This window comes from Ctenocephalides felis, unplaced genomic scaffold, assembly GCF_003426905.1.
Source record: "Ctenocephalides felis isolate EL2017-DRISC unplaced genomic scaffold, ASM342690v1 CF-g0.4_SCAFFOLD_01170, whole genome shotgun sequence".
Classification (NCBI taxonomy): Eukaryota; Metazoa; Arthropoda; class Insecta; order Siphonaptera; family Pulicidae; genus Ctenocephalides; species Ctenocephalides felis.
In genome coordinates, this window is record NW_020537324.1 from 53047354 (window position 1) to 53074074 (window position 26721).

The 26721-nt window shown below is 34.4% G+C and overlaps 1 protein-coding gene and 54 non-coding genes across 55 annotated transcripts in view; all 55 read right to left on the bottom strand.

The window, feature by feature from the left end:
* The window catches only part of LOC113366380 (furin-like protease 2), a 197640-nt gene that overhangs the window by 73692 nt on the left and 97227 nt on the right, over positions 1 to 26721 (bottom strand). Inside the window, exons 2-3 of the mRNA XM_026607980.1 lie at positions 11014 to 11118; positions 859 to 1086 (exon numbers count right to left, since the gene is read on the bottom strand). Coding sequence (XP_026463765.1) covers positions 859 to 1086; positions 11014 to 11118 — 333 coding nt within the window. The remainder of the gene's footprint in view (positions 1 to 858; positions 1087 to 11013; positions 11119 to 26721) is intronic.
* Positions 17090 to 17171, bottom strand: Trnap-cgg. The gene has a single exon. It is a non-coding gene; the product is annotated as a tRNA-Pro (tRNA).
* On the bottom strand, positions 18024 to 18105 carry Trnal-uag. The gene has a single exon. It is a non-coding gene; the product is annotated as a tRNA-Leu (tRNA).
* On the bottom strand, positions 18177 to 18258 carry Trnal-uag. Its single transcript has one exon. It is a non-coding gene; the product is annotated as a tRNA-Leu (tRNA).
* Trnal-aag lies at positions 18330 to 18411 on the bottom strand. Its single transcript has one exon. It is a non-coding gene; the product is annotated as a tRNA-Leu (tRNA).
* On the bottom strand, positions 18483 to 18564 carry Trnal-aag. The gene has a single exon. It is a non-coding gene; the product is annotated as a tRNA-Leu (tRNA).
* On the bottom strand, positions 18636 to 18717 carry Trnal-aag. Its single transcript has one exon. It is a non-coding gene; the product is annotated as a tRNA-Leu (tRNA).
* Positions 18789 to 18870, bottom strand: Trnal-uag. Its single transcript has one exon. It is a non-coding gene; the product is annotated as a tRNA-Leu (tRNA).
* On the bottom strand, positions 19494 to 19575 carry Trnal-uag. Its single transcript has one exon. It is a non-coding gene; the product is annotated as a tRNA-Leu (tRNA).
* On the bottom strand, positions 19647 to 19728 carry Trnal-aag. Its single transcript has one exon. It is a non-coding gene; the product is annotated as a tRNA-Leu (tRNA).
* On the bottom strand, positions 19800 to 19881 carry Trnal-aag. Its single transcript has one exon. It is a non-coding gene; the product is annotated as a tRNA-Leu (tRNA).
* Positions 19953 to 20034, bottom strand: Trnal-aag. The gene has a single exon. It is a non-coding gene; the product is annotated as a tRNA-Leu (tRNA).
* Positions 20106 to 20187, bottom strand: Trnal-aag. The gene has a single exon. It is a non-coding gene; the product is annotated as a tRNA-Leu (tRNA).
* Trnal-cag lies at positions 20259 to 20340 on the bottom strand. Its single transcript has one exon. It is a non-coding gene; the product is annotated as a tRNA-Leu (tRNA).
* On the bottom strand, positions 20412 to 20493 carry Trnal-cag. Its single transcript has one exon. It is a non-coding gene; the product is annotated as a tRNA-Leu (tRNA).
* Positions 20565 to 20646, bottom strand: Trnal-uag. Its single transcript has one exon. It is a non-coding gene; the product is annotated as a tRNA-Leu (tRNA).
* Trnal-uag lies at positions 20718 to 20799 on the bottom strand. The gene has a single exon. It is a non-coding gene; the product is annotated as a tRNA-Leu (tRNA).
* Trnal-aag lies at positions 20871 to 20952 on the bottom strand. The gene has a single exon. It is a non-coding gene; the product is annotated as a tRNA-Leu (tRNA).
* Trnal-uag lies at positions 21024 to 21105 on the bottom strand. Its single transcript has one exon. It is a non-coding gene; the product is annotated as a tRNA-Leu (tRNA).
* On the bottom strand, positions 21177 to 21258 carry Trnal-uag. Its single transcript has one exon. It is a non-coding gene; the product is annotated as a tRNA-Leu (tRNA).
* Trnal-cag lies at positions 21330 to 21411 on the bottom strand. Its single transcript has one exon. It is a non-coding gene; the product is annotated as a tRNA-Leu (tRNA).
* Positions 21482 to 21563, bottom strand: Trnal-aag. Its single transcript has one exon. It is a non-coding gene; the product is annotated as a tRNA-Leu (tRNA).
* Trnal-uag lies at positions 21635 to 21716 on the bottom strand. Its single transcript has one exon. It is a non-coding gene; the product is annotated as a tRNA-Leu (tRNA).
* Positions 21788 to 21869, bottom strand: Trnal-uag. The gene has a single exon. It is a non-coding gene; the product is annotated as a tRNA-Leu (tRNA).
* On the bottom strand, positions 21941 to 22022 carry Trnal-aag. The gene has a single exon. It is a non-coding gene; the product is annotated as a tRNA-Leu (tRNA).
* Positions 22092 to 22173, bottom strand: Trnal-uag. Its single transcript has one exon. It is a non-coding gene; the product is annotated as a tRNA-Leu (tRNA).
* On the bottom strand, positions 22245 to 22326 carry Trnal-cag. Its single transcript has one exon. It is a non-coding gene; the product is annotated as a tRNA-Leu (tRNA).
* Trnal-uag lies at positions 22398 to 22479 on the bottom strand. The gene has a single exon. It is a non-coding gene; the product is annotated as a tRNA-Leu (tRNA).
* On the bottom strand, positions 22551 to 22632 carry Trnal-uag. The gene has a single exon. It is a non-coding gene; the product is annotated as a tRNA-Leu (tRNA).
* On the bottom strand, positions 22704 to 22785 carry Trnal-aag. The gene has a single exon. It is a non-coding gene; the product is annotated as a tRNA-Leu (tRNA).
* On the bottom strand, positions 22857 to 22938 carry Trnal-uag. The gene has a single exon. It is a non-coding gene; the product is annotated as a tRNA-Leu (tRNA).
* Positions 23010 to 23091, bottom strand: Trnal-uag. The gene has a single exon. It is a non-coding gene; the product is annotated as a tRNA-Leu (tRNA).
* Positions 23163 to 23244, bottom strand: Trnal-cag. The gene has a single exon. It is a non-coding gene; the product is annotated as a tRNA-Leu (tRNA).
* Positions 23316 to 23397, bottom strand: Trnal-aag. The gene has a single exon. It is a non-coding gene; the product is annotated as a tRNA-Leu (tRNA).
* Positions 23469 to 23550, bottom strand: Trnal-uag. Its single transcript has one exon. It is a non-coding gene; the product is annotated as a tRNA-Leu (tRNA).
* Trnal-uag lies at positions 23622 to 23703 on the bottom strand. The gene has a single exon. It is a non-coding gene; the product is annotated as a tRNA-Leu (tRNA).
* Positions 23775 to 23856, bottom strand: Trnal-aag. Its single transcript has one exon. It is a non-coding gene; the product is annotated as a tRNA-Leu (tRNA).
* On the bottom strand, positions 23927 to 24008 carry Trnal-uag. The gene has a single exon. It is a non-coding gene; the product is annotated as a tRNA-Leu (tRNA).
* On the bottom strand, positions 24080 to 24161 carry Trnal-cag. The gene has a single exon. It is a non-coding gene; the product is annotated as a tRNA-Leu (tRNA).
* Positions 24231 to 24312, bottom strand: Trnal-uag. Its single transcript has one exon. It is a non-coding gene; the product is annotated as a tRNA-Leu (tRNA).
* Positions 24384 to 24465, bottom strand: Trnal-uag. Its single transcript has one exon. It is a non-coding gene; the product is annotated as a tRNA-Leu (tRNA).
* Trnal-uag lies at positions 24537 to 24618 on the bottom strand. Its single transcript has one exon. It is a non-coding gene; the product is annotated as a tRNA-Leu (tRNA).
* Positions 24690 to 24771, bottom strand: Trnal-aag. Its single transcript has one exon. It is a non-coding gene; the product is annotated as a tRNA-Leu (tRNA).
* Positions 24843 to 24924, bottom strand: Trnal-aag. The gene has a single exon. It is a non-coding gene; the product is annotated as a tRNA-Leu (tRNA).
* On the bottom strand, positions 24996 to 25077 carry Trnal-aag. Its single transcript has one exon. It is a non-coding gene; the product is annotated as a tRNA-Leu (tRNA).
* Positions 25149 to 25230, bottom strand: Trnal-aag. Its single transcript has one exon. It is a non-coding gene; the product is annotated as a tRNA-Leu (tRNA).
* Trnal-cag lies at positions 25302 to 25383 on the bottom strand. Its single transcript has one exon. It is a non-coding gene; the product is annotated as a tRNA-Leu (tRNA).
* On the bottom strand, positions 25455 to 25536 carry Trnal-uag. The gene has a single exon. It is a non-coding gene; the product is annotated as a tRNA-Leu (tRNA).
* On the bottom strand, positions 25608 to 25689 carry Trnal-uag. The gene has a single exon. It is a non-coding gene; the product is annotated as a tRNA-Leu (tRNA).
* Positions 25760 to 25841, bottom strand: Trnal-aag. The gene has a single exon. It is a non-coding gene; the product is annotated as a tRNA-Leu (tRNA).
* On the bottom strand, positions 25913 to 25994 carry Trnal-aag. The gene has a single exon. It is a non-coding gene; the product is annotated as a tRNA-Leu (tRNA).
* Trnal-aag lies at positions 26065 to 26146 on the bottom strand. The gene has a single exon. It is a non-coding gene; the product is annotated as a tRNA-Leu (tRNA).
* Trnal-cag lies at positions 26216 to 26297 on the bottom strand. The gene has a single exon. It is a non-coding gene; the product is annotated as a tRNA-Leu (tRNA).
* Positions 26369 to 26450, bottom strand: Trnal-cag. Its single transcript has one exon. It is a non-coding gene; the product is annotated as a tRNA-Leu (tRNA).
* Trnal-uag lies at positions 26522 to 26603 on the bottom strand. Its single transcript has one exon. It is a non-coding gene; the product is annotated as a tRNA-Leu (tRNA).

Genomic DNA, 26721 nt, shown 5'->3' on the forward strand with positions numbered 1-26721 from the left:
AATTCTTTAATATATTGGCTATTAAAATTTATACTATAGGAATTTAGTTTCTCAGAACATTTAAAAATTCATTTGTTTACTTCTATTTGATAAGACAGATGTTAATTCAAAGCACAATAAAAATATGTGTTATTCTATGGGCCCATATTTCTAACAAGACATGGCTTCAAATATTAAAAAATGTTTTTCTAAAGATTTGGAAAAGGTTTGAAAACATGTATACTTAACCATCAACTAATAAATCAATGAACTTGTCATATGAGTAATTAAAAAACGGAAATTCAAAATTATAATTTTCTTGCTTATTATTTTTTATACTATAGGTATATAGTTGCTCAGAACATCTTAAAATTTAATTGTTTACTTTTATTCGATTAGCACAAATAACACAAATAACATATGTGCTATTGGATGAGCACCAAGATATAGTTGGTTCCGCAAAGATATGGTTTCAAATTTAAAAAAATATTTTTCCATATATATATGTATACATTGCAAATTCAACTACGAATTATTCAAAATTTTAATATTCAAATATAAATAAACCTACGGACTTATTGAATAATGTATTATGTACCCTTAACACTCAACTTAATTAACGTATTCGTCACATTAACCATTAAAAAACCGAAAATCAAAATTATCATTTCCATATACTAAAATTTGCTATTTATTAAATCCCTGACAAACTGTCAGTGACAATTATCTTTTATATAATATTTAATTTCTAAAAAAAATCCTTTTGGCATTCCCACTACATAATACAAATTCTCTCATCTGTAGATTTCACTGCATAGTTATATTGAAATATAGATAGGATTTGCTCAGTCAGTGTATAAATCGATCAAATGCACTTACCAGGTACCATTCTTCTTTGAAAAGCGGGTCCGGGAAAATGCTCTGCGTGCCGACCCCGAGCGCCCTGTAGCGCGCCGTATGAAGTCTGGAGGCCGATGGTGCTACGCCGCCCAGCAGCAACGCGTCTAGTTCGCTTGCGGTATCCAGTGGAGAGAACTGCCCGTTATAAATCGTACCATAATCGCGCTTTCGTCGAACCTTCTCGTGTTGTTGCTGCACCCAATAAACCTGAAAATCATACATGATAAGGAACTAGTTGTAAGTAGTATTGGGGGTATTTTAGTGTAAAGGTATTAATTTTAGGGCATTTTTAAAGCAAACAGTTTTTTTACTATCATTATTTTAACTTTCCGTAAGGTGAGTTATTGTAATCGTCCTAAAATCAAAATTGAAATTTTTTGCATATCTTTACGTTTTTAAGGTTTCTGAACATTTTGGAATACTTAAAAAAACGGATGTGTGTGTGCGCTTATATGCATAAAATATTTGATTTATTATTATTATTTAATATTGATATGAAGATGTGCTGATCATTTTTGGACGATTTATGGCAAGGGCATGTGTAACCGTTTCGTAGATACGGAGCAAAGAATGCAAAAAAATATTCAATTTGTAATGATACCTATAATAAGGAAAAAGTGATGATTAGTTTTGGTCAAAGGCAGGTAAAACTAGTGGGGTGTATGGCATCGTGCCTTAAGGCAAATTGCTGAAACTTCCTGTACCGTAACGAAATTTTCGAGGAATACAGAATGTTTTCAAATAGATTATTATAAATATTGTAACATTGTCTAATATTTATAAGAATTATATAAACTGAATTGCAAAGTTGAAATTTTTTGTTTAAAGTATATTAGAACTTTAGTCTGAATTAAAAATAAAATCTGAATTATTTTCGATATACAAAAAAAAACTTAATAATAATAATAAAAAAAATCAATTATTTTGTTAAAACAAGCTAAAAGTTCTTTGAATCATTTAAATTGGACGCTTAGTTCTCTCAAAAACTGCCATTTTTAGCACATTTAGCTCTGTATCTTCGAAATGGCTGGGCATGTCATTGCCAAAAACTAATAATCACTTCTCCCAATCATTACTAATTGAATGTTTTTTAGATCATTCAAATCGGATGCTCCGTTCACTCAAAAACTCGATTTCTTTTTTCTGCACTCTTTGCTCCGTATCCCCGAAACGGTTGGACCTGCTTTTGCCAAAAACTAATCAGCTCTTTTCCCTATCGATAGGAATCGAATGTGTTTTGAACCATTCAAATCGGTTGATCCCTGCGCCCGAAAACGTGACTGGTGTATCCATACACACATACACACACACACATCCATTATTTCTGAGGTATGCCAAAATGTTCAGAAATCTTCAAAACGTCGAGAAATGTAAAAATTTTCAATTTCGATTTTCGGCCCATTACAATAATTTACCTTACGGGAAGTTAAAAATAGCAGTTTTTGAGAGAACTAAGCATCCAATTTAAATCATTCATGAAACTTTCTGCTTATGTTGACGAAACGATTGCTTTTCGGGCAAAGAATTTTTTTTTTATTTCAAAATTCTTTTTTTTAATTTTTAAATGATTTTGTTCAATACCGAAAATAATTCGTATTTAAATTTTTAATTCTAACTAAGTTCTAAAGCTCACTCATTTACTTCAAATAAATAATTTTAATTTTGCAATTCATTTATATAATTCTTATAAATACTAGTCAATGCCCTTCATTTTAAATCCGAAGTATTAAGTTTTCTCTATTTACGTTTCTGTAAACTTATATAAACGTCGTCGTCCAATTCATAAGCTCTTGTATTTTGCCTATAAAATAAGAATAATGAAAGTCACTGTATTTATAATAATCTATTTGAAATCATTTAATATTCCTCGAATTTCATTACGGTACGGAAAGTTCCAGCAATTTTCCTTAAAGCACGATGGCATAAACCACTAGTTCTATAATTTATTTATCAACGTTACAAATGCGCAGAAAAAGTAAAAACAAAAAAATTTATAATTTATAAATTATCAGTTGTTGAAGTGGGTGATTCCAAAAAATTGACACGTGACACGTGACCATGCCTACGATTGCTGCACTCCTTTTAATCCAAAATGAAAAAAAAATTATTAATCTAGAATGATGTCGCTATATGGCATATACTAGGATTAAATTAAAATTTTTTTTGACAAATGAAAGTCTATTTGAAATATATATATAACTGACATAGAGACTTAGATATAGAAGAAGATTTTGTACATTTTCTACAAAATGATTTCTGTTAAAAATTGCTGCGTGGGCACCAATAAAATTTGATGCAAACAAGACCTTTTTTGACATTTATATTTTCCGCGCGATTATGTATGAAACGTTTGACGAATGGATAAACAGATCATTTGCCAAAAATATAGCACACATAAAATACAAGAATTATTTGAAACCCTCGGGTATAAAATCGTAAAACAAATCATTATACCCAGGTTCGCAAGGGCTTCATTACTCATAATTGTCGAGATACACGTATTTTTATGGCTCATACATAATATAGGACATATCCAAGATAACATCCGTAATTTTACTTCGTTTTTTTTCTGTTTATGTCAGTTAGTGCTCGCACACAAAACATTCGTTACATTCGTAATGAATGTGGCAAAAAGTCCTGTTAACGTACATTTTTGCCGTAGCTTATTTCACAACAGTAATGCCGTCGCACCCCCATAACTCATATGCGAATTTATATTACAAAAGAAACAATTTATTCAAGCTTTATGTGTGTAAGTAAATAGAAAAGTAAATTTGTTTGTTTAATATATTGATATATATACATGTTTCTATATACATTGTATTATATAACAGTAAAAGATTAAATTTATATTTTTTACAAAAAATACGGTGGAGCATACAATAGAAGTTGCAAACAATAAGCAGTAAATATGAAAATAGTATATCATAACAAATAACGCATTCTATAATATAGAAAATATAGAAAGCTTAAGAAAAAAAATATTTATAAAACACTACATTTAAAAAAAAAGAGTTCTTAAAGTAATTAGTTATAATACCATGAAATGCATCTATACACTAAAATAATATTTGCAATTAATAATTAGATTGCGTTACAAAAGTATTATGCATATATAAGTGTTAGTGTATTATATTATATTATATGTTAGTATTCAAATTTTATATTAGTAATATAGTATAATATTAAAAATTTACTATACATAGCCGATTTGCGTAAATATAAATAATAGCTCTTGTGGTTATGATAAATTAATCGTAGCCTTTATGAATTAGAAATCATAGTATCTCAGTGAACAAATAATTTACGAACTATTAAATTTGTATAAAGTAGAGCGGGGCTTAAAGATCTGCGAGTGACGAGACGCTCAAAAACAATTGAAGCGTAGAATTTTTTAACAATACTATTTTAGTAAAAGGCAAAAGTTGGGTAATCAGTAATCATTTTAATTTTTAATACATCGCTATCAGGAGACATATGGCCATGTATGAATGTTCATAACAAAAGCAAAGTTCATGAGACTTGAATATAATATTTAATAATACGTTATTTAATTGTTTTATAAGACGTATTGTTATTTTTAAGTTTGGTCCAACTTGACTTTAAGCATTTATATCGTGAAAACCAAATAAATTATATCATAAAAAATAACACTTATCAAACAAACAATCTGACTATGTTCAGTAAAAATCCCAGCTAATTCATCATTCTAGAAATATATGTTTTTTGCTGTTTTTCAAAAAATTGTATCATGATCCTATAGACGGAATAAATTTGGACGGCCATGTTTTATTTTAATTTCAAAGAAATTTTACAAAATATTAGTTACATTATTCAACCAATGCAAAATATGAATTTCAAGTCGACATTTTTCAAAGATGAAACAAATATATTGCAAAATAAGACATTGTGTCCGATGGCCTCCCCGTTTTTCCCAAAAGACAATTTTCAGAAAAATAGCTAAACAACATATTTCTATAATTAGGATTCAATAGGAAATTATACTAAATATAGTTCGATAGTTGTTTTTTGATGTGTTATTTCTTGTGATTTTGTTTAGACTGACAATATGAATTGGACTTTGGAAACTCGTCTTATAATAAACTATTAAGACTACGATTTTTAGAATTATTATTGATTTATTATTTATTATTTATTATTTCTAAATCATTTGCTTCGCAATAATTAAAGTTATTAGTTTAAATATCTTTGGTATTTGTTGTTTTGATAAGTTAACACTTATTTAAATTACAAGTGGTAGCATACATTAAACTTTATGTATAGTATTTTAACTAATTGAACAAATAATTTATGTACTATTATATTTATATATTAAGTAAAATTCTCTATTATTAATTAATTCTTGCTAAATAATATCAAGCAGTAATCATATTTACCTTCACTTGGAAATTGAGATCAAAAATATGTTTCCAAATGAAAGTACCCCTACCCGGGCATTGTTGCATTGGAATTAATATAGATAGGTCAATCGTTGGGTTGCTTTCTTAAAAGTATCGCAAAGAAAACGTTTCAAAACAACAGATTCAAAAAATAGCAGTAGTCATATCCACCTTCACTTGAAAATTGGGATTAAAAATAATATTCGAAATGAAATTAGCCCTTCTCTGGCATTGTTGCATTAGAATTAATACAGATAATTTAACTATTCGATTGCTTTCTTAAAAGCAAAAGCAAAACAAAAGATTCAAAAAATGAGTATTCATAAAACTTTTTTTTGTTTTACAGCGAATAAATTAGCAGCAGAATGGCAAAGTATTGATCAATTTGTAACCCTAAAATTTTGTAAGGCATTCTGAATATATAAATTATTTCAAATCAAGATATAAGCTTTACCTTCTACTTAATATTCTACGTTCGGATAAATCATAAATCATTGTAAATGCCAACTGACAGATAATGAAATTATTATTCAAGCAAGTGATTCATCAAATATTTATCAATTTAATTTAGATTTATTTTGGATATTAGATGTATTCAAAATAAATAATAAAAATAATACATTATTAAGCCCACTAAGATGCAATATAATTTGTATATTAAACACCTATTTATAATAATAAAATTAAATAATTAATATTGATAATATTTTCATAGATTACCGCGAAGAAATATTTTGATGCATATTTTATTATATCGTTTCAAAATTATGTCTCAATTAACAATACTGAAGCTGCAAACAACCAACTTTGCGATTTACATAAAATAATTTTAACGGCATTAAAAAAGCAACTTCTACTCATCTGTCATTACGGTAAGCGAGACACATCGTATATCATAATAAATGCAGATAAATTTAAAACTTTTCATTATAATTTTCGTGAAAATTACACTCGTAGTCGCAGTTTCATTCTGCATAAACAGAACAAAAAGTTGGGAACGTTTAAAATCAGTCGGACAGAAAACTTTTACTGGAAAGTCTGGGTTTTGCAAGGGAAAACTTTCTGCGGGTACAAATTAAAATATATTTCTCTCGTAAACATGCCGGGTCCGTTATTTATGATATATTTATACTAGGTGTGTGGATTCTGTATTTAATTACAACAGATTGTGTATTTACCGCGATACAAGTAAATTCTACAAAAGAAAAACGATTAGGTAAAGTTTAGTTTCATATTTGTTTAAAGCTCAAAGTTTATTTTCAAAGTTCTTGCAAAATAACAGGTATATAACTCTCTTATTCCATGGTCGTATATAAGTTTGCATTTTAAATACTTTAAATCACGGTCTAATTTCTGACAGAGTAATGTATTTATTAACATCCTGAAGGAGAGTTTCATATGTTTTGGACAAATTAGGCCATTCTGAATCGTCTGACACCTAAGTTGGAAAAAGCATTTAGGTGTGTATGTGCGCGTGAGCCATTTTGGTACCTTATTCTTTGATAAGTTCTGACGTTGACTAGACTAGTTGCATTTTTAGAATTAACAGAAGAGCGCCAAATTTTTTGTCAAAAAAATCTTCAACCAACTTTGAAAACTTAAAAACCCTTTGAACAAAAGATATCAGTTGGGAGGGTGTTGATTAGTTTGAGCTAAAACTGTTTATTCATAATTAATTGTTGAAATATCTGTTTTTTTTGATAGATTTAAGTTTACTAATCTAAACATACTAAAATATTATAAGCTTGCGATAAGTGCTTTAATTAGCATAGCGTTTGGTGAAAGCTAAAACTTCATTTTCAAAATAAATAGTTAAAATTTTATATAAGTAGTTAAATCTCAATTGTTATTCCAATTAACTTAAAGCAAAATTCCACTTACAACTATATGCTATTTAATTTTAATAGTAATATTTACTCACACAAAAGACAATAAAAATTACATTTATCAAATAAATGAGATGCACAAAGATTATTTCAAAACATGTATGTAAAGTACAATTCAATTTTTGCGATAAATTCCAATTTTTCTTCACCAATTTCCAAAATAGGTAATTATCAAAAAAATATTATAGAAAATAACATAAAAGCTATTAATGTATGATATTATTTCGATACTTCAGACAAATATATTTAAAAAAAAGTTATCAAAAAATAATTATGTAGAGCAAAGGGTCAAAGAGGTTAGAAATATACAATGATAAAAAAGAATTGTATAGATCTTTAACAAAAAAACTAAAAATTTAATTACTCACGTTAAAATACAAATTGTTTCAGTTTAAAGCACTATTAAATTACCAGAATCACCTATGTATGTAAAGAAACTTTAACTAGTAAGTTTGCAACATAGGCTCATAAATAAATTCTCAATTAAAACAGCATTGTTAGGAAATTGAAATTATAATTTATAATATAACTTTCAGCTATATAGTATAAAGCATATAACGTAAGCAAATTCTTGAATGAAAAACTATTTTATAATTATAAAGAAAAATACTTAGTAAAAAGATATATACAAATGTAATAGACGATATTATAATATATAATTTTGTAGTGATTTGCGTAGTAAAATAGAATACAAAAGGATAATTGTAAAACATTGTCATAAATTTGCACTTTACTTTCTATATCTAATATATAATAACAAAAATGTATATTATTAAAGATGGGGTATATGGGAAATTGGCGCAACATGTCAGCAGGGTATAATAAGCAAAAATAACAAATATAAATTACTTAAACATGTTCATTTTTGTTAGTTCCTGAAGAAAAAACACTTTATATCGTCAAAACTGCAATGTAAGAAATGAAAATAAATTCTTTTTCGGGAGAATTTTAGTTAAAAAAATTAAGTATTTGATAACTTTATTGCATATATGTTCAAGAAAATATATACAAGCGCTTTAAAATATATGACAGTTCTATAAAACATAATTCGAAAATAAATATTTATTGTATAACATTAATTGGTTACGTAAACCAGAACAACGCATTGTAATAAAAATCACGAGAATCCTTCTGCAATGCCATTATTTATGTAAATGCATCGCAAATTATTAGAACAATTTTGCAACACAATGATTTGATTTAAATATAATTACTATATAATAATACAATGCCATTGATATTGATGCCCCTCACCACAATTTGCAATATTCTGCACAATCTAATTTGCAATGCTGTAATATGATGATTTCTAATTCTAACGATATATTCAATGTGTAATTTTTGTTTGACATAGCATTACTTTGGATTTCGTACGTGAAAAGTCAATAATAAACATGTTTCTAACAATTGTTCAATGTAAAATAAGACCCCGCTTAACTTTGCTTAATTTAGCGCAGTTTATTAACTTCCCGTAAGGCAAGTTATAGTAATCGCAAAAAATCGAAAATGAAAATTTTTATATATCTTTACGTTTCAGAGGTTTCTGAATATTTTGGCATACCTTAGAAAAAATGGATGTATGTGTGTGTGTATGTGTGTGTGTGTGAGGATACAAATTTTCGTCGACGATTTCAGGAAGACGGATAAAGCGATTTGAATAATTCAAAAAGCGTTCGATTCGTATTGATAAGGAGACGTGCTGATTAGTTTTTGGCTAAGGCAGGTCTAGCCGTTCCGAAGAACTGATCAAATTCTCATAAAGGCAGGTCTAGCGGTTTGGTTTCGGAGATCTAGTAAAAAAAGTAAAAAAAAGCCATTTGGCGGTCAAAAATGATCATTAGACATATGCACATCCAATTATCAGATATTTTATAGAGATTTTAACAATAAGTTTAAATTTTGTTCACATTCCTATGGGTTTCGTACCAATGTTTATCCGTTAGACGGGGACGCGGCGCTTACGCGCTTTGATATTTTGTCTCTATGCAGTTAAAGCAGTACAATTGCTTTGAAAAAAAGTTCAGAATTTCCAAAATATTACAAAATAAATTTTTCTTCAAAGTCTTTTTTTTCAAAAAAAGTAAATTTTTGTTAAAAATTTATAGTTTCTCAAAAATCTAATTTTCTCAGAGTAATTTTTTTTTCAAAAATGTTAATCTTTAAAAAAAAAAAAATTTGGTGCGGGAAGTTCTAGTAATTTTCCTTAAGGCACGATGCCATGCGCCCCACTAGTTTTCGTCTTATATCACCAAAATATAAGTGAAATCATAGAGGAAATAGTGGTCTTAGCTAAACAAATCGGCTTTGATAAGGTAAATGTGGAAGATGTTGAAGAAATAGTTCAAATCATTCTAAGCTAATCTTTCTAAATATGAGCTGAAGCAATTGATTAAGCAACAACAAAAAAAAACAAAAGTATTGATAGTAATTTTCAAGAAGAGCAAACAGATCTTTCAATGGTATTTGTAAATTGACCTATGAACACTATGACTAAAATGAACTAAGTTTTTAAAAATGATCCATTTGACAGGAGTTTAAATGCAAAACGAGATGTTATAGATGCTTTATTCACTTATCAATGATTGATCTGACTGAATTTATTTGATTAGTTTTATTTTTTTTTTATAAATGCAAGTGCATAGCAATCTGTCTTCAATGTGTTCTTAGTAATCGTGTTTGAATCAATATAATATATTCTTTTTCATCAAACTTATTGTGCAAACACCTGTGGCATAGTATTTAAAAGTAAGTTTTTCATTGTTGAAAAAACAAACAAGATCATCTTCAATGCAAAGACATTTTGAAAAGAAAAAGAGATCAAGTGCATCACGGGAAAAAGCTCATAAGACTGTGCAACATATGCATTTGTTATTGAGGGTAGGCAGATGTTAAGATTTTTATTATCTTATATAAAAAGTCTTATAAATCGTATATTTTTCAATATCCGAGACTAAATAAAATTTTAACTCGGTAAAATAGTAATATGCCAAACTATTTGTCATCCTTGCTTTCCGAAGTAAATTAATCATCGCAATATAATGCTTTCAAAGGTAACTCAAATTCTAAAACAAAAGTTTTCAATGAAAAAATGTAAATTGCACCTATTTGCATCTTTTAATTTGTTGAAACATTCAGACTATACCAAAAATTATTAATATGTTAATAACATCAAGTCTGTACGAGAATCAGAAGAATCTTTTATGTGTTCCGCAAATTAATTAAGTGATTTAGCAAATATATATGGTGACATCATTTTAAATATCCGAAAAATGTATTGCTAAAAAATAACATATCAAATCTATACACGAAGCAATTGCTCTAAAAGCACATTTGAGTTTGTGTATTTTTGGAAGCCAATAAAATGTTAGGGTTAATGGATATCGTACTTTCAAATTAGATGCTTTAGTGTTATTTATATGTCCACTTTTATCTAATAAATTAAAATAGATATTTAAAATCCTATCTATGATAATAGTTCCATCTTATTTATTTCTTAGCAATTGCTAATTATATTTTTTTAGATATTTCGATAGATAGGTTCACACATAGGTAGTTAGATGAAATTGTATCTAATTAAATATACTCAATTACACATATTTTAAAATAAGTATTTATTTAATCAAATTTACCTAAATGACGAAAAAAAATGCGGTCTCTAAACGTTTTAATTTCGAGTTATAATCGAGTGTAAAGTATTCATATCAACGTAATTAATATTTGGTTCAACATAATTTAAAATTCCACAGATGTATATGCATATATATATATATATATATATATATATATATATATATATATATTATGTGTGTGTGTGTGTTTTTGTCAAAAAATAATTACTATCACCTTACCTCTGGTTCACTATTGAGAGTTTCATGATGTTCTGTACTCATGGACAAAGACCTTTTCCTCACATGATTGTGTTGGAATAAATAGTAGCCCTTCAATGATCCTATCTACAAAAATAAAATACCATTAATTAAATAATTCAATAACCTACATCTAATTAAAGTTAACGTAGAAATGTGTGTCACATTTGAAATCAACTAAACCAATATTGGTATTTAAACGCATGCATATTTATTAGTTACATAGTGTCGATAATTACAAAAGAGTGCGATTAAATAATTATTAATTGATTGCAATTACACTAATGTTAGCTTCATATGCGTATTTTCAATATTTAACTAGATAAAATGTGATGATTGCAAGCGGGCTGCATACTAATTAAAATTACTTATTGGTTTTAACTCATTACAATCGATATCAAAATAAATACTTAACTAATGAGTCTTATGATTAAAATAGAAATAAAACAGTTTTATCAATGATATAAAAATGCAACTTGGTATGATATGACTTTTAAAAATGTACTGAGTATAATTAAAATTTAAGCATAATCTTCTTAAATCTGAAACTCATGAGTAAAATTATTTAGCGCTTCCTCATAAAATGACATTTTTATAAATAATTATTTTTTTCTTTATCTATCTATAGTTATTTAAATTTTTCTTTAATTACTAAAGAGAGACTTAGACACCGTAATCCGACTACATGCTAAAAACGTTATACATAGTTTGACACTATAATTCAATGTATTTTAATTATAATATAATAAAAATACTCTGAAAGTATGGGGGTGAATTACATCTTGCAGGATAAATTAAATTAGACAAATTGTCCTGATTTTCTTAATAATATATATATATATATATATATATATATATATATATATATATATATATATTGAACCACAGCATGAAGTATCGCAAAATTATAGTTGAAATTTCACAAGCTGTGATGTTTGACATTTCGTTTATGACAATTGGCAAAATGAGTTTTCTTGATATGTGCCACCGAAAATCGTAAAATGATGAGCAAGCAATTAAACCTTTATTGTTTCTTGTTGAAACTGCTGTCTGAGAATATTAACTCAAGAATTAGATTCAACTGACATTGTACCATAAAGTTTTAATTGCATCGTGTTTCTGTTAATGAAATTGAGCAACTTTCTCGATACGGGAAGTTATTTCGAAAAAAGCGCTTTTTATGCTTCAAATATTTTATAACATTCAAATACTATTATCAAAATAAAACTACGGTCGATATATTAATAGATCCCAAAGATTTCAAAACCAAAAGAAACTAGTGGTGCATGACATCGTGCCTTAAGGAAAAATTGCTGGAACTTGCCGCACCGTAACGAAATGTTCGAAAAATTTAAATATTTTTAAATTGATTATTATAAATAATGTAACATTGTCTAATATTTATAAGAATTATATAAACTGAATTGAATAATGCAAAAAAATCACACCTGGTATTAGTTGAATTACAAAGTTAAAATTGTATATTTAAAGTATAGAAGTGAGCTTCAGAATTTTAGCCAGAATTAAAATTAAAATCTGAATTATTTTCGATATATAAACATTTTTTTCAAAAGAAATTGTTTTGTTAATACAAGCAAAGAGTTTTTTGAATCATTCAAATCGGATGCATAGTTCTCTCAAAAACTAATCACCCCTTCGGAATTGGAATCGAATGTTTTTGAATCATTCAAATCGGTTGATCCGCATATACAAAACACGCACACGCACACGCACATCCATCTTTTCTGAGGTATGCCAAAAAGTTAGAAATCTCTGAAACGTGAAAATATGCAAAAAATTTCATTTTCGATTTTCGGCCAGATAACATTTACCAACATTGATTTAACATTATAAATATAAATATCAATATTCAATCTTTATAAAAAGAGCCAAGTTAGAAACATATTCACCATTTGTAAGTGCACTTTGACAAATATACTAGAATTTGCAAGTCATATAAAACTCGAATCATACTTAGCCTTCAGCGCCTTCAGGATAATGGAAAAGCACTCACAGCGATTAGATGCAAAATTCGTCTCATACATCATATCAAGCATTGCGTGGGCTCTAATTATTAATTATACTTATATGATAGCAAATATAGTTTCACAAATATATAATAATGATATAAAAACAATGTTTCAAAACGCCACATTGACCAGTACATAGTAAAATGAATTGAGGTAGGAAATGCAACCATTATAAGATATTCTAACGTAAATTGAAACAAGTTACTCCTAATAATTCATTAGCCTGTAATTGCTTGAAATGACAATGCGCAAAAATCAAGATAAATTCCGTTCGTTAAAAGTTTAATTCCGAACATGGCGATATCTGTAACAGGTGTAACTAGTAACAGGCGTTTTTCAATGGGATCTTAATTATAATATAATTATTATAATGTTATTATTATATTTTTTTTCCATTGGACATGTTAACCGTCTGTTAATCGACTAATATTAAATATTATATATCTTATTTTGTTTCAAATTTATCAATCATTAATAAAATGTAACAATTTAAGTAACTGCTGAAATGTATAATTATTTTCATTAATGTAAAAAAAACACACCTGGTATTAGTTGAAACAAAACCTTGTAACTTGTATTAGTTGTAACATACAAGATTCTGTAAATCAAGTAAAACTAGCTGTAAGTGGAATTCTGTCTTAAGGCAATTAAGGCATCGTGCCTTAAGGCAAATTGCTGGAACTTCCCGTACCAAAAATTATTATTTTTTTAAAAACGATTAACATTTTTGAAAAAAATTTATTTCGAAAAAATTAGATTTTTGAGAAACTATAAATTTGACAAAAAATTACTTTAAAAAAAAAATTTTTTTTGAAAACAAAATTTTTTTGAAAAGAAAAATGTTTTCTTCATTTTGACATTTTTTGGAAATTCTGAACTTTTTTTCAAAGCAATCGTACTGCTTGAACTGCATAGAGACGAAATGTCAAAGCGCATAAGTGCCGCGCCGCCGTCTAACAGATAAGCATTGGTACGGAACCCATAGAAATGTAAAAAAAATTATACTTATTGTTGAAATTATCTGGTAATTTGCATATTGCAATGTGCATATGTCTAATGATCATTTTTAACCGTCGAATGGCATTTTGCCTTTTTCATCTTGTCAATACAAATAAAATGTTTTTCGAATTATTTAAATCGGACGCTCCGTTCTCTTAAAAACGGAGATACCGTTTTCGGCACTTTTTGCCCCGTATCTTCGGAACGGCTTGACCTGCCTTCGCCAAAAACTAATCAGCACGTCTCCTTATCAATACGAATGTTTTTTGAATTATTCAAATCGGTTGATCCGTGTTCCCGAAATCGTAGTCGAAAATTTGTATCCGCACATACATACACACACGCACATACATACACACACGCACATACATACACAAACACACACACATACATACATTTTTTTTAAGGTATGCCAAAATGTTCAGAAGGTTTTGAAACGTAAAGATATATAAAAATTTTCATTTTCGATTTTTTGCGATTACTATAACTTGCCCTACGGGAAGTTAAAAATAGATATATAGCATAGTTTATAATATGTGGGCACATGTAAATTGTGTTGCAGGAGACACTAATTCTTCTATTTGTATAATAATATTAATTATAGTTTACGTTGATCTAGGATAAAAATGTGTATTACAGAAAACATTAAACATTAAATATTTACAAATAAGTTCTTTAAAATGAGCGAAGAATAAATTATAAGAGGCATTATTGTCGTTTTTGTCATTAATACTTGTTCCGGTAGATGTTACCACTAACCCCAACCGCACTTTTCTAGAAATTCTGAAATAATGAACGGCAATTGTGGAATTATTTTCACTTGATTCGCTGAAAGAATAGTTACAGCAACTATCCATCTTTATTTAGAACAAATAAATAAACAAAATAATTAGTGAATCTCAAAATATATTAATTAAAATAAACTGTTACAACAATCCCTTATCTCCTACTAATAAAATATATCCAACCTTTATATTTTGAGATTAAAAAAAAAACGTTTAGAAGAAATATATTTATACGCAAATGAAAACCATTACCTTTAGCCACTAAAATAAAATATCTGGTACATTTTTTATGAAAGCAATATTTATATTAAAATTAATAATAATAAATGACTTCACTAAATTTTCTAAAATCTATTATCTCATCAATTAATTGTTTCATTAGTAAATGTCGAAGACTACTCAAACAACGTAGCTCCCTTGTAAATTCATTTATATGTTGAGAGGGTGCACGATATAATAGATTTCAATTTCAATACACTATACCTTAATTAAATATGAGATATATCTTTGACTACTATACAACTCAAATGGTTGGATATTACTTATAATATTATTGTCTGACAAAGTTTAACCTTAGAGTTCCCTTCAAAATTAGTAAGTACTTCACAAGTCTAATATCTCGAATGAAAAAATTAACAAATTTAATACGTCATTTTTATATATGTAACAATTTTCCAAAAATTGGTATTTTTTACAGATTTAACAGATGCTATAAAATTTCATAAAATGTCACAGAAAGATTAATTTGTATTGACAATCTGAGAAATATTTTTATAATTTCATTAATAATTATTTTAGTCCAGTAACTGCATTATTAATTTCCCTTCTGACCTTTCATCGACTTTTTCTCAAAGTCAGTGAACCGGTTTCAAAAATTTAAAAGCTATTTTATGAGACTCGATTAGGACTTACGTTGATTAGTTTTGCAAAATAACCGGCCTTGCTGTTTCTTGAGATTAACAAGAAAAATGAGAAACTTTTCGTACGGTTTTTGCAAGAAATCTTAAATTCATTTTGAATTTTTTTAAACTTTTCGTTTTTGGCAAAAATTAGCCTGACGATAGAATTCATGGTCTTTTGAATATGAAATATCAATCATACGAAAAGTATATGAAATTATAAAAATTAATTAAAGTTTAGAAAAAAGACTATGAATTTAGACTGTTATTAATAGAATTTCAATTATATGTTTATTTGAAAGATATCTTTGAAAGATCGTTAAATCAGATCGATTATTTTTTAGTGAAAGCAAAATCTTTATTTTCGAAATAAACCGTTAAAATTTTTATCTAAATAGCAAAATCTTAATTCTAGAAGATCACGTCGAATATTTTCATGCATAGGAAATTGGCATTGAAAAAATGTCACTAATTCAGTAATCCTATTATTAGTTTAATTGCCTAAGATAATAGGGTGATGCAAAAAATTCAAAGTCTCAAAGCTCGATACATTATCGCTAGGCAAACATCATATACGCGGTAATAGTTTTTGAATAAAAAGCTCTGACCAGCCCCCCCCCCCCCATCGCGAGTAAAACGGTACACCACTGATGAACGACAATGTATAAAAATATGCAACAAAAGTATTTCCTCAAGTTGTTACATTTTTTGGTTGTGAGCACTTATATAACCTCTATAACAGCTTACGTGCTAGGTAAAAAGGACCAACTGAACCGTGGTGGAAAAGGTGTGAACAATAAAAAATGGTAAATAAAATTAAATATTACGTTAACAAAAGAAATTTTATATGAGATAAGGTAAATAAAAACTTTTTCGAACTAAGCTTAGATCGTCAGAAATATTCCGTTATAGCGAAAACTAGATGTTAGCAACAACGTGCAACATGTTCTTAATATTTGATTATCTCTGTATCAACTAGACTAGTATAACATAATAAGATACGGCAGCGGTGGGATTCAAACCCACGCCTCCGAAGAGACTGGTGCCTTAAACCAGCGCCTTAGACCGCTCGGCCATCCTACCTTTCACTACAAAGCTTTACCTAATAAAGGCTACATCTGTCACATCTAGTCGTGTACAAAGTAGAACATAATAAAGTTGATTAATTCTGCCACATCTAGTCTTGCACAAATAAATACATAATAATTTTTTTGAAATTCTCCGAAGAGACTGGTGTCTTAAACCAGCGCCTTACTGGTGTTGGCCACGCTAACTATGGGTGTTTTAATGTCCTTAATACGTGATTCAATCTGTATCAACTAGACTAGCATAAAATAACCATTTATGGCAGCGGTGGGATTCGAACCTACGCCTCCAAAGAGACTGGTAACCGAAACCAGCGCCTTAGACCGCTCGGCCACGCTACCTCTGAAAAAACACCTTTACCTAATAAAAGATTACATCTGTCACATCTAGTCGTGTACAAAGTAGTACATAATAAAATTATTATATCTGTGACATCTAGTCTTGCACAAATCAATACATAATAAATTTTTTAAAATTCTCCGAAGAGACTGATGCCTTAAACCAGCGCCTTAGGCCGCTCTGCCACGCTACCTCTCGTTGTACACATGTTCTTAATATTTGATTATCTCTGTATCAACAAGGATAGTATAACATAATAAGATATAGCAGCGGTGGGATTCAAACCCACGCCTCCAAAAAGACTGGTGCCTAAAACCAGCGCCTTAGACCGCTCGGCCACGCGACCTATGATTGTACCAATGCCCTTAATACATGATTAATTCTGTATCAACTAGGCTAGCATAAAATAACCATTTATGGCAGCGGTGGCATTCAAACCCACGCTTCCGAAAAGATTGGTACCTGAAAACAGCGCCTTAGACCGCACTACCTCGCATTTAATACATATTCTTAATATTTGATTATCTCTGTATCAAAAAGGCTAGTATAACATAATAAGATATGGTAGCGGTGAGATTCCAACTCACGCCTCCAAAGAGACTACGCTTTAGACCGCTCGGCCACGCCACCTATGTTTGTATTAATGTCCTTAATACGTGATTAAATCTGTATCAACAAGGCTAGCATAAAATAACCATTTATGGCAGCGGCGGCATTCGAACCCACGCCTCCGAAGAGACTGGTGCCTTAAACCAGCGCCTTAGACCCATCGGCCACGCTACCTACGGTTGTTTGAATGTCCTTAATACGTGATTCATTCTGTATCAATTAGGCTAGCATAAAATAACCACTTATAGCAGCGGTGGGATTCGAACCCACGCCTCCGAAGAGACTGGTGCCTAAAACCGGCGCCTTAGACCGCTCGGCCACACTACCTCGCATTTAATACATATTCTTAATATTTGATTATCTCTGTATCAACAAGGCTAGTATAACATAATAAGATATGGCAGCGGTGGGATCCGAACCCACGCCTCCGAAGAGACTGGTGCCTAAAACTAGCGCCTTAGACCGCTCGGCCACGCTACCTGTGGTTGTATTAATGTCCTTAATACGTGATTAAATCTGTATCAACTAGGCTAGCAAAAAATAACCATTTATGGCAGCGGTGGGAATCGAACCCACGCCTCCGAAAAGACTGGTGCCTTAAACCAGCGCCTTAGACCGCTCGGCCACGCTACCTACGGTTGTACTAATGTCCTTAATACGTGATTAAATCTGTATCAACTAGGCTAGCGCAAAATAACCATTTATGGCAGCGGTGGGATTCGAACCCACGCCTCCGAAGAGACTGGTGCCTTAAACCAGCGCCTTAGACCGCTCGGCCACGCTACCTACGGTTGTTTTAATGTCCTTAATACGTGATTAAATCTGTATCATCTAGGCTAGCACAAAATAACCAATTATGGCAGCGGTGGGATTCGAACCCACGCCTCCGAAGAGACTGGCGCCTTAAATCAGCGCCTTAGACCGCTCGGCCACGCTACCTACGGTTGTTTTAATGTCCTTAATACGTGATTAAATCTGTATCAACTAGGCTAGCACAAAATAACCAATTATGGCAGCGGTGGGATTCGAACCCACGCCTCCGAAGAGACTGGTGCCTAAAACCAGCGCCTTAAACCGCTCGGCCACACTACCTCGCATTTAATACGAGGTCTGTTCAAAAAGTTTTCGTAATTTTCGTTTTTTCAAAAAAATATTCGTCTACATTAATGTGGTCCCCTTCAAAGTAGTCCCCCCAGATATAATACACTTATGCCAGCGTTTTTTCCAATTTTCGAAGCACCCTTGATATTCACTTTTTGATATGTCCTTGAGCACTCTCGGCGATTTTCTTCAATCGAGGAAAACCGCCGTCCTTTCATGGGTATCTTCAACTTTGTGAATAGGAAAAAGTCACACGGAGCCATATCTGGTGAATTTTTGCACTTTGCAACACTTTATTTCATTTTTTACGCAAAATTTAATACAAATTCTTTGACTTTTTCAATTCTTCCATTGTAAAAATCGCCGAGCTCAGAAAACACGTCAAACCTTAGCGACTACCACAGACAAAGTAAACAGTGAATATAGCTGAAAATTTCATCATACTTTAGGGGCATGTATACCAACACAATAAAAAAAAATTTTGACAATCAGACACTCCAGACCCGCGAAATTTAATTATTAGTAATTCCGGGCACTTTTTGAACAGACCATGTACATATTCTTAATATTTGATTATCTTTGTGTCAACAAGGCTAGTATAACATAATAAGATATGGCAGCGGTGGGATTCGAACCCACGCCTCCGAAGAGACTGGTGCCTAAAACCAGCGCCTTAGACCGCTCGGCCACGCTACCTACGGTTGTATTAATGTCCTTAATACGTGTTTAAATCTGTATCAACTAGGCTAGCATAAAATAGCCATTTATGGCAGCGGTGGGATTCGAACCCACGCCTCCGAAGAGACTGGTGCCTTAAACCAGCGCCTTAGACCGCTCGGCCACGCTACCTACGGTTGTTTGAATGTCCTTAATACGTGATTAATTCTGTATCAACTAGGCTAGCATAAAATAACCATTTATGGCAGCGGTGGGATTCGAACCCACGCCTCCGAAGAGACTGGTGCCTTAAACCAGCGCCTTAGACCGCTCGGCCACGCTACCTACGGTTGTATTAATGTCCTTAATACGTGTTTAAATCTGTATCAACTAGGCTAGCATAAAATAGCCATTTATGGCAGCGGTGGGATTCGAACCCACGCCTCCGAAGAGACTGGTGCCTTAAACCAGCGCCTTAGACCGCTCGGCCACGCTACCTACGGTTGTTTGAATGTCCTTAATACGTGATTAATTCTGTATCAATTAGGCTAGCATAAAATAACCATTTATGGCAGCGGTGGGATTCGAACCCACGCCTCCGAAGAGACTGGTGCCTTAAACCAGCGCCTTAGACCGCTCGGCCACGCTACCTACGGTTGTTTCAATATCTTTAATACGTGATTAAATCTGTAACAACTAGGCTAACATAAAATAACCATTTATGGCAGCGGTGGGATTCGAACCCACGCCTCCAAAGAGACTGGTACCTGAAACCAGCGCCTTAGACCGCTCGGCCACGCTACCTATGGTTGAATCAATGTCATTAATACGTGTTTAAATCTGTATCAACTAGGACAGCATAAAATAACCATTTATGGCAGCGGTGGGATTCGAACCCACGCCTCCGTAGAGACTGGTACCTGAAACCAGCGCCTTAGACCGCTCGGCCACGCTACCTACGGTTGTTTGAATGTCCTTAATACGTGATTAATTCTGTATCAATTAGGCTAGCATAAAATAACCACTTATGGCAGCGGTGGGATTCGAACCCACGCCTCCGAAGAGACTGGTGCCTAAAACCAGCGCCTTAGACCGCTCGGCCACACTACCTCGCATTTAATACATATTCTTAATATTTGATTATCTCTGTATCAACAAGGCTAGTATAACATAATAAGATATGGCAGCGGTGGGATTCGAACCCACGCCTCCGAAGAGACTGGTGCCTAAAACCAGCGCCTTAGACCGCTCGGCCACGCTACCTATGTTTGTATTAATGTCCTTAATACGTGATTAAATCTGTATCAACTAGGCTAGCAAAAAATAACCATTTATGGCAGCGGTGGGATTCGAACCCACGCCTCCGAAGAGACTGGTGCCTTAAACCAGCGCCTTAGACCGCTCGGCCACGCTACCTACGGTTGTTTTAATGTCCTTAATACGTGATTAACTCTGTATCAACTAGGCTAGCACAAAATAACCAATTATGGCAGCGGTGGGATTCGAACCCACGCCTCCGAAGAGACTGGTGCCTAAAACCAGCGCCTTAGACCGCTCGGCCACACTACCTCGCATTTAATGCATATTCTTAATATTTGATTATCTCTGTATCAACAAGGCTAGTATAACATAATAAGATATGGCAGCGGTGGGATTCGAACCCACGCCTCCGAAGAGACTGGTGCCTAAAACCAGCGCCTTAGACCGCTCGGCCACGCTACCTACGGTTGTTTCAATATCTTTAATACGTGATTAAATCTGTAACAACTAGGCTAGCATAAAATAACCATTTATGGCAGCGGTGGGATTCGAACCCACGCCTCCAAAGAGACTGGTACCTGAAACCAGCGCCTTAGACCGCTCGGCCACGCTACCTATGGTTGAATCAATGTCATTAATACGTGTTTAAATCTGTATCAACTAGGACAGCATAAAATAACCATTATGGCAGCGGTGGGATTCGAACCCACGCCTCCGAAGAGACTGGTGCCTTAAACCAGCGCCTTAGACCGCTCGGCCACGCTACCTACGGTTGTTTGAATGTCCTTAATACGTGATTAAATCTGTATCAACTAGGCTAGCATAAAATAACCACTTATGGCAGCGGTGGGATTCGAACCCACGCCTCCGAAGAGACTGGTGCCTAAAACCAGCGCCTTAGACCGCTCGGCCACACTACCTCGCATTTAATACATATTCTTAATATTTGATTATCTCTGTATCAACAAGGCTAGTATAACATAATAAGATATGGCAGCGGTGGGATTCGAACCCACGCCTCCGAAGAGACTGGTGCCTAAAACCAGCGCCTTAGACCGCTCGGCCACGCTACCTGTGGTTGTATTAATGTCCTTAATACGTGATTAAATCTGTATCAACTAGGCTAGCAAAAAATAACCATTTATGGCAGCGGTGGGATTCGAACCCACGCCTCCGAAGAGACTGGTGCCTTAAACCAGCGCCTTAGACCGCTCGGCCACGCTACCTACGGTTGTTTGATGTCCTTAATACGTGATTAAATCTGTATCAACTAGGCTAGCAAAAATAACCATTTATGGCAGCGGTGGGATTCGAACCCACGCCTCCGAAGAGACTGGTGCCTAAAACCAGCGCCTTAGACCGCTCGGCCACACTACCTCGCATTTAATACATATTCTTAATATTTGATTATCTCTGTATCAACAAGGCTAGTATAACATAATAAGATATGGCAGCGGTGGGATTCGAACCCACGCCTCCGAAGAGACTGGTACCTGAAACCAGCGCCTTAGACCGCTCGGCCACGCTACCTACGGTTGTGTTAATGTCCTTAATACGTGATTAAATCTGTATCAACTAGGCTAGCACAAAATAACCATTTATGGCAGCGGTGGGATTCGAACCCACGCCTCCGAAGAGACTGGTGCCTAAAACCAGCGCCTTAGACCGCTCGGCCACACTACCTCGCATTTAATACATATTCTTAATATTTGATTATCTCTGTATCAACAAGGCTAGTATAACATAATAAGATATGGCAGCGGTGGGATTCGAACCCACGCCTCCGAAGAGACTGGTGCCTAAAACCAGCGCCTTAGACCGCTCGGCCACGCTACCTATGGTTGTATTAATGTCCTTAATACGTGATTAAATCTGTATCAACTAGGCTAGCAAAAAATAACCATTTATGGCAGCGGTGGGATTCGAACCCACGCCTCCGAAGAGACTGGTGCCTTAAACCAGCGCCTTAGACCGCTCGGCCACGCTACCTACGGTTGTTTTAATGTCCTTAATACGTGATTAAATCTGTATCAACTAGGCTAGCACAAAATAACCAATTATGGCAGCGGTGGGATTCGAACCCACGCCTCCGAAGAGACTGGTGCCTAAAACCAGCGCCTTAGACCGCTCGGCCACACTACCTCGCATTTAATACATATTCTTAATATTTGATTATCTCTGTATCAACAAGGCTAGTATAACATAATAAGATATGGCAGCGGTGGGATTCGAACCCACGCCTCCGAAGAGACTGGTGCCTAAAACCAGCGCCTTAGACCGCTCGGCCACGCTACCTACGGTTGTTTCAATGTCTTTAATACGTGATTAAATCTGTAACAACTAGGCTAGCATAAAATAACCATTTATGGCAGCGGTGGGATTCGAACCCACGCCTCCAAAGAGACTGGTACCTGAAACCAGCGCCTTAGACCGCTCGGCCACGCTACCTATGGTTGAATCAATGTCATTAATACGTGTTTAAATCTGTATCAACTAGGACAGCATAAAATAACCATTTATGGCAGCGGTGGGATTCGAACCCACGCCTCCGAAGAGACTGGTGCCTTAAACCAGCGCCTTAGACCGCTCGGCCACGCTACCTACGGTTGTTTGAATGTCCTTAATACGTGATTAAATCTGTATCAATTAGGCTAGCATAAAATAACCACTTATGGCAGCGGTGGGATTCGAACCCACGCCTCCGAAGAGACTGGTGCCTAAAACCAGCGCCTTAGACCGCTCGGCCACACTACCTCGCATTTAACACATATTCTTAATATTTGATTATCTCTGTATCAACAAGGCTAGTATAACATAATAAGATATGGCAGCGGTGGGATTCGAACCCACGCCTCCGAAGAGACTGGTGCCTAAAACCAGCGCCTTAGACCGCTCGGCCACGCTACCTGTGGTTGTATTAATGTCCTTAATACGTGATTAAATCTGTATCAACTAGGCTAGCAAAAAATAACCATTTATGGCAGCGGTGGGATTCGAACCCACGCCTCCGAAGAGACTGGTGCCTTAAACCAGCGCCTTAGACCGCTCGGCCACGCTACCTACGGTTGTTTTAATGTCCTTAATACGTGATTAAATCTGTATCAACTAGGCTAGCAAAAATAACCATTTATGGCAGCGGTGGGATTCGAACCCACGCCTCCGAAGAGACTGGTGCCTAAAACCAGCGCCTTAGACCGCTCGGCCACACTACCTCGCATTTAATACATATTCTTAATATTTGATTATCTCTGTATCAACAAGGCTAGTATAACATAATAAGATATGGCAGCGGTGGGATTCGAACCCACGCCTCCGAAGAGACTGGTACCTGAAACCAGCGCCTTAGACCGCTCGGCCACGCTACCTACGGTTGTTAATGTCCTTAATACGTGATTAAATCTGTATCAACTAGGCTAGCAAAAAATAACCATTTATGGCAGCGGTGGGATTCGAACCCACGCCTCCGAAGAGACTGGTGCCTAAAACCAGCGCCTTAGACCGCTCGGCCACACTACCTCGCATTTAATACATATTCTTAATATTTGATTATCTCTGTATCAACAAGGCTAGTATAACATAATAAGATATGGCAGCGGTGGGATTCGAACCCACGCCTCCGAAGAGACTGGTGCCTAAAACCAGCGCCTTAGACCGCTCGGCCACACTACCTCGCATTTAATACATATTCTTAATATTTGATTATCTTTGTGTCAACAAGGCTAGTATAACATAATAAGATATGGCAGCGGTGGGATTCGAACCCACGCCTCCGAAGAGACTGGTGCCTAAAACCAGCGCCTTAGACCGCTCGGCCACGCTACCTACGGTTGTATTAATGTCCTTAATACGTTTTTAAATCTGTATCAACTAGGCTAGCATAAAATAGCCATTTATGGCAGCGGTGGGATTCGAACCCACGCCTCCGAAGAGACTGGTGCCTTAAACCAGCGCCTTAGACCGCTCGGCCACGCTACCTACGGTTGTTTGAATGTCCTTAATACGTGATTAAATCTGTATCAACTAGGCTAGCATAAAATAACCATTTATGGCAGCGGTGGGATTCGAACCCACGCCTCCGAAGAGACTGGTGCCTTAAACCAGCGCCTTAGACCGCTCGGCCACGCTACCTACGGTTGTTTGAATGTCCTTAATACGTGTTTAAATCTGTATCAACTAGGCTAGCATAAAATAACCATTTATGGCAGCGGTGGGATTCGAACCCACGCCTCCGAAGAGACTGGTGCCTTAAACCAGCGCCTTAGACCGCTCGGCCACGCTACCTACGGTTGTTTGAATGTCCTTAATACGTGATTAATTCTGTATCAATTAGGCTAGCATAAAATAACCATTTATGGCAGCGGTGGGATTCGAACCCACGCCTCCGAAGAGACTGGTGCCTTAAACCAGCGCCTTAGACCGCTCGGCCACGCTACCTACGGTTGTTTCAATATCTTTAATACGTGATTAAATCTGTAACAACTAGGCTAGCATAAAATAACCATTTATGGCAGCGGTGGGATTCGAACCCACGCCTCCGAAGAGACTGGTGCCTGAAACCAGCGCCTTAGACCGCTCGGCCACGCTACCTATGGTTGAATCAATGTCCTTAATACGTGATTAAATCTGTATCAACTAGGCTAGCATAAAATAACCATTTATGGCAGCGGTGGGATTCGAACCCACGCCTCCGAAGAGACTGGTACCTAAAACCAGCGCCTTAGACCGCTCGGCCACACTACCTCGCATTTAATACATATTCTTAATATTTGATTATCTCTGTATCAACAAGGCTAGTATAACATAATAAGATATGGCAGCGGTGGGATTCGAACCCACGCCTCCGAAGAGACTGGTGCCTAAAACCAGCGCCTTAGACCGCTCGGCCACGCTACCTACGGTTGTATAATGTCCTTAATACGTGATTAAATCTGTATCAACTAGGCTAGCATAAAATAACCATTTATGGCAGCGGTGGGATTCGAACCCACGCCTCCGAAGAGACTGGTGCCTTAAACCAGCGCCTTAGACCGCTCGGCCACGCTACCTACGGTTGTTTGAATGTCCTTAATACGTGATTAATTCTGTATCAATTAGGCTAGCATAAAATAAACATTTATGGCAGCGGTGGGATTCGAACCCACGCCTCCGAAGAGACTGGTGCCTTAAACCAGCGCCTTAGACCGCTCGGCCACGCTACCTCCGGTTGTTTGAATGTCCTTAATACGTGATTAATTCTGTATCAACTAGGCTAGCATAAATAACCATTTATGGCAGCGGTGGGATTCGAACCCACGCCTCCGAAGAGACTGGTGCCTTAAACCAGCGCCTTAGACCGCTCGGCCACGCTACCTACGGTTGTTTCAATGTTTTAATACGTGATTAATCTGTATCAACTAGGCTAGCATAAAATAACCATTTATGGCAGCGGTGGGATTCGAACCCACGCCTCCGAAGAGACTGGTGCCTGAAACCAGCGCCTTAGACCGCTCGGCCACGCTACCTACGGTTGTATCAATGTCCTTAATACGTGATTAAATCTGTATCAACTAGGCTAGCATAAAATAACCATTTATGGCAGCGGTGGGATTCGAACCCACGCCTCCGAAGAGACTGGTGCCTGAAACCAGCGCCTTAGACCGCTCGGCCACGCTACCTACGGTTGTTTGAATGTCCTTAATACGTGATTAATTCTGTATCAATTAGGCTAGCATAAAATAACCATTTATGGCAGCGGTGGGATTCGAACCCACGCCTCCGAAGAGACTGGTGCCTAAAACCAGCGCCTTAGACCGCTCGGCCACACTACCTCGCATTTAATACATATTCTTAATATTTGATTATCTCTGTATCAACAAGGCTAGTATAACATAGGCTAGCATAAAATAACCATTATGGCAGCGGTGGGATTCGAACCCACGCCTCCAA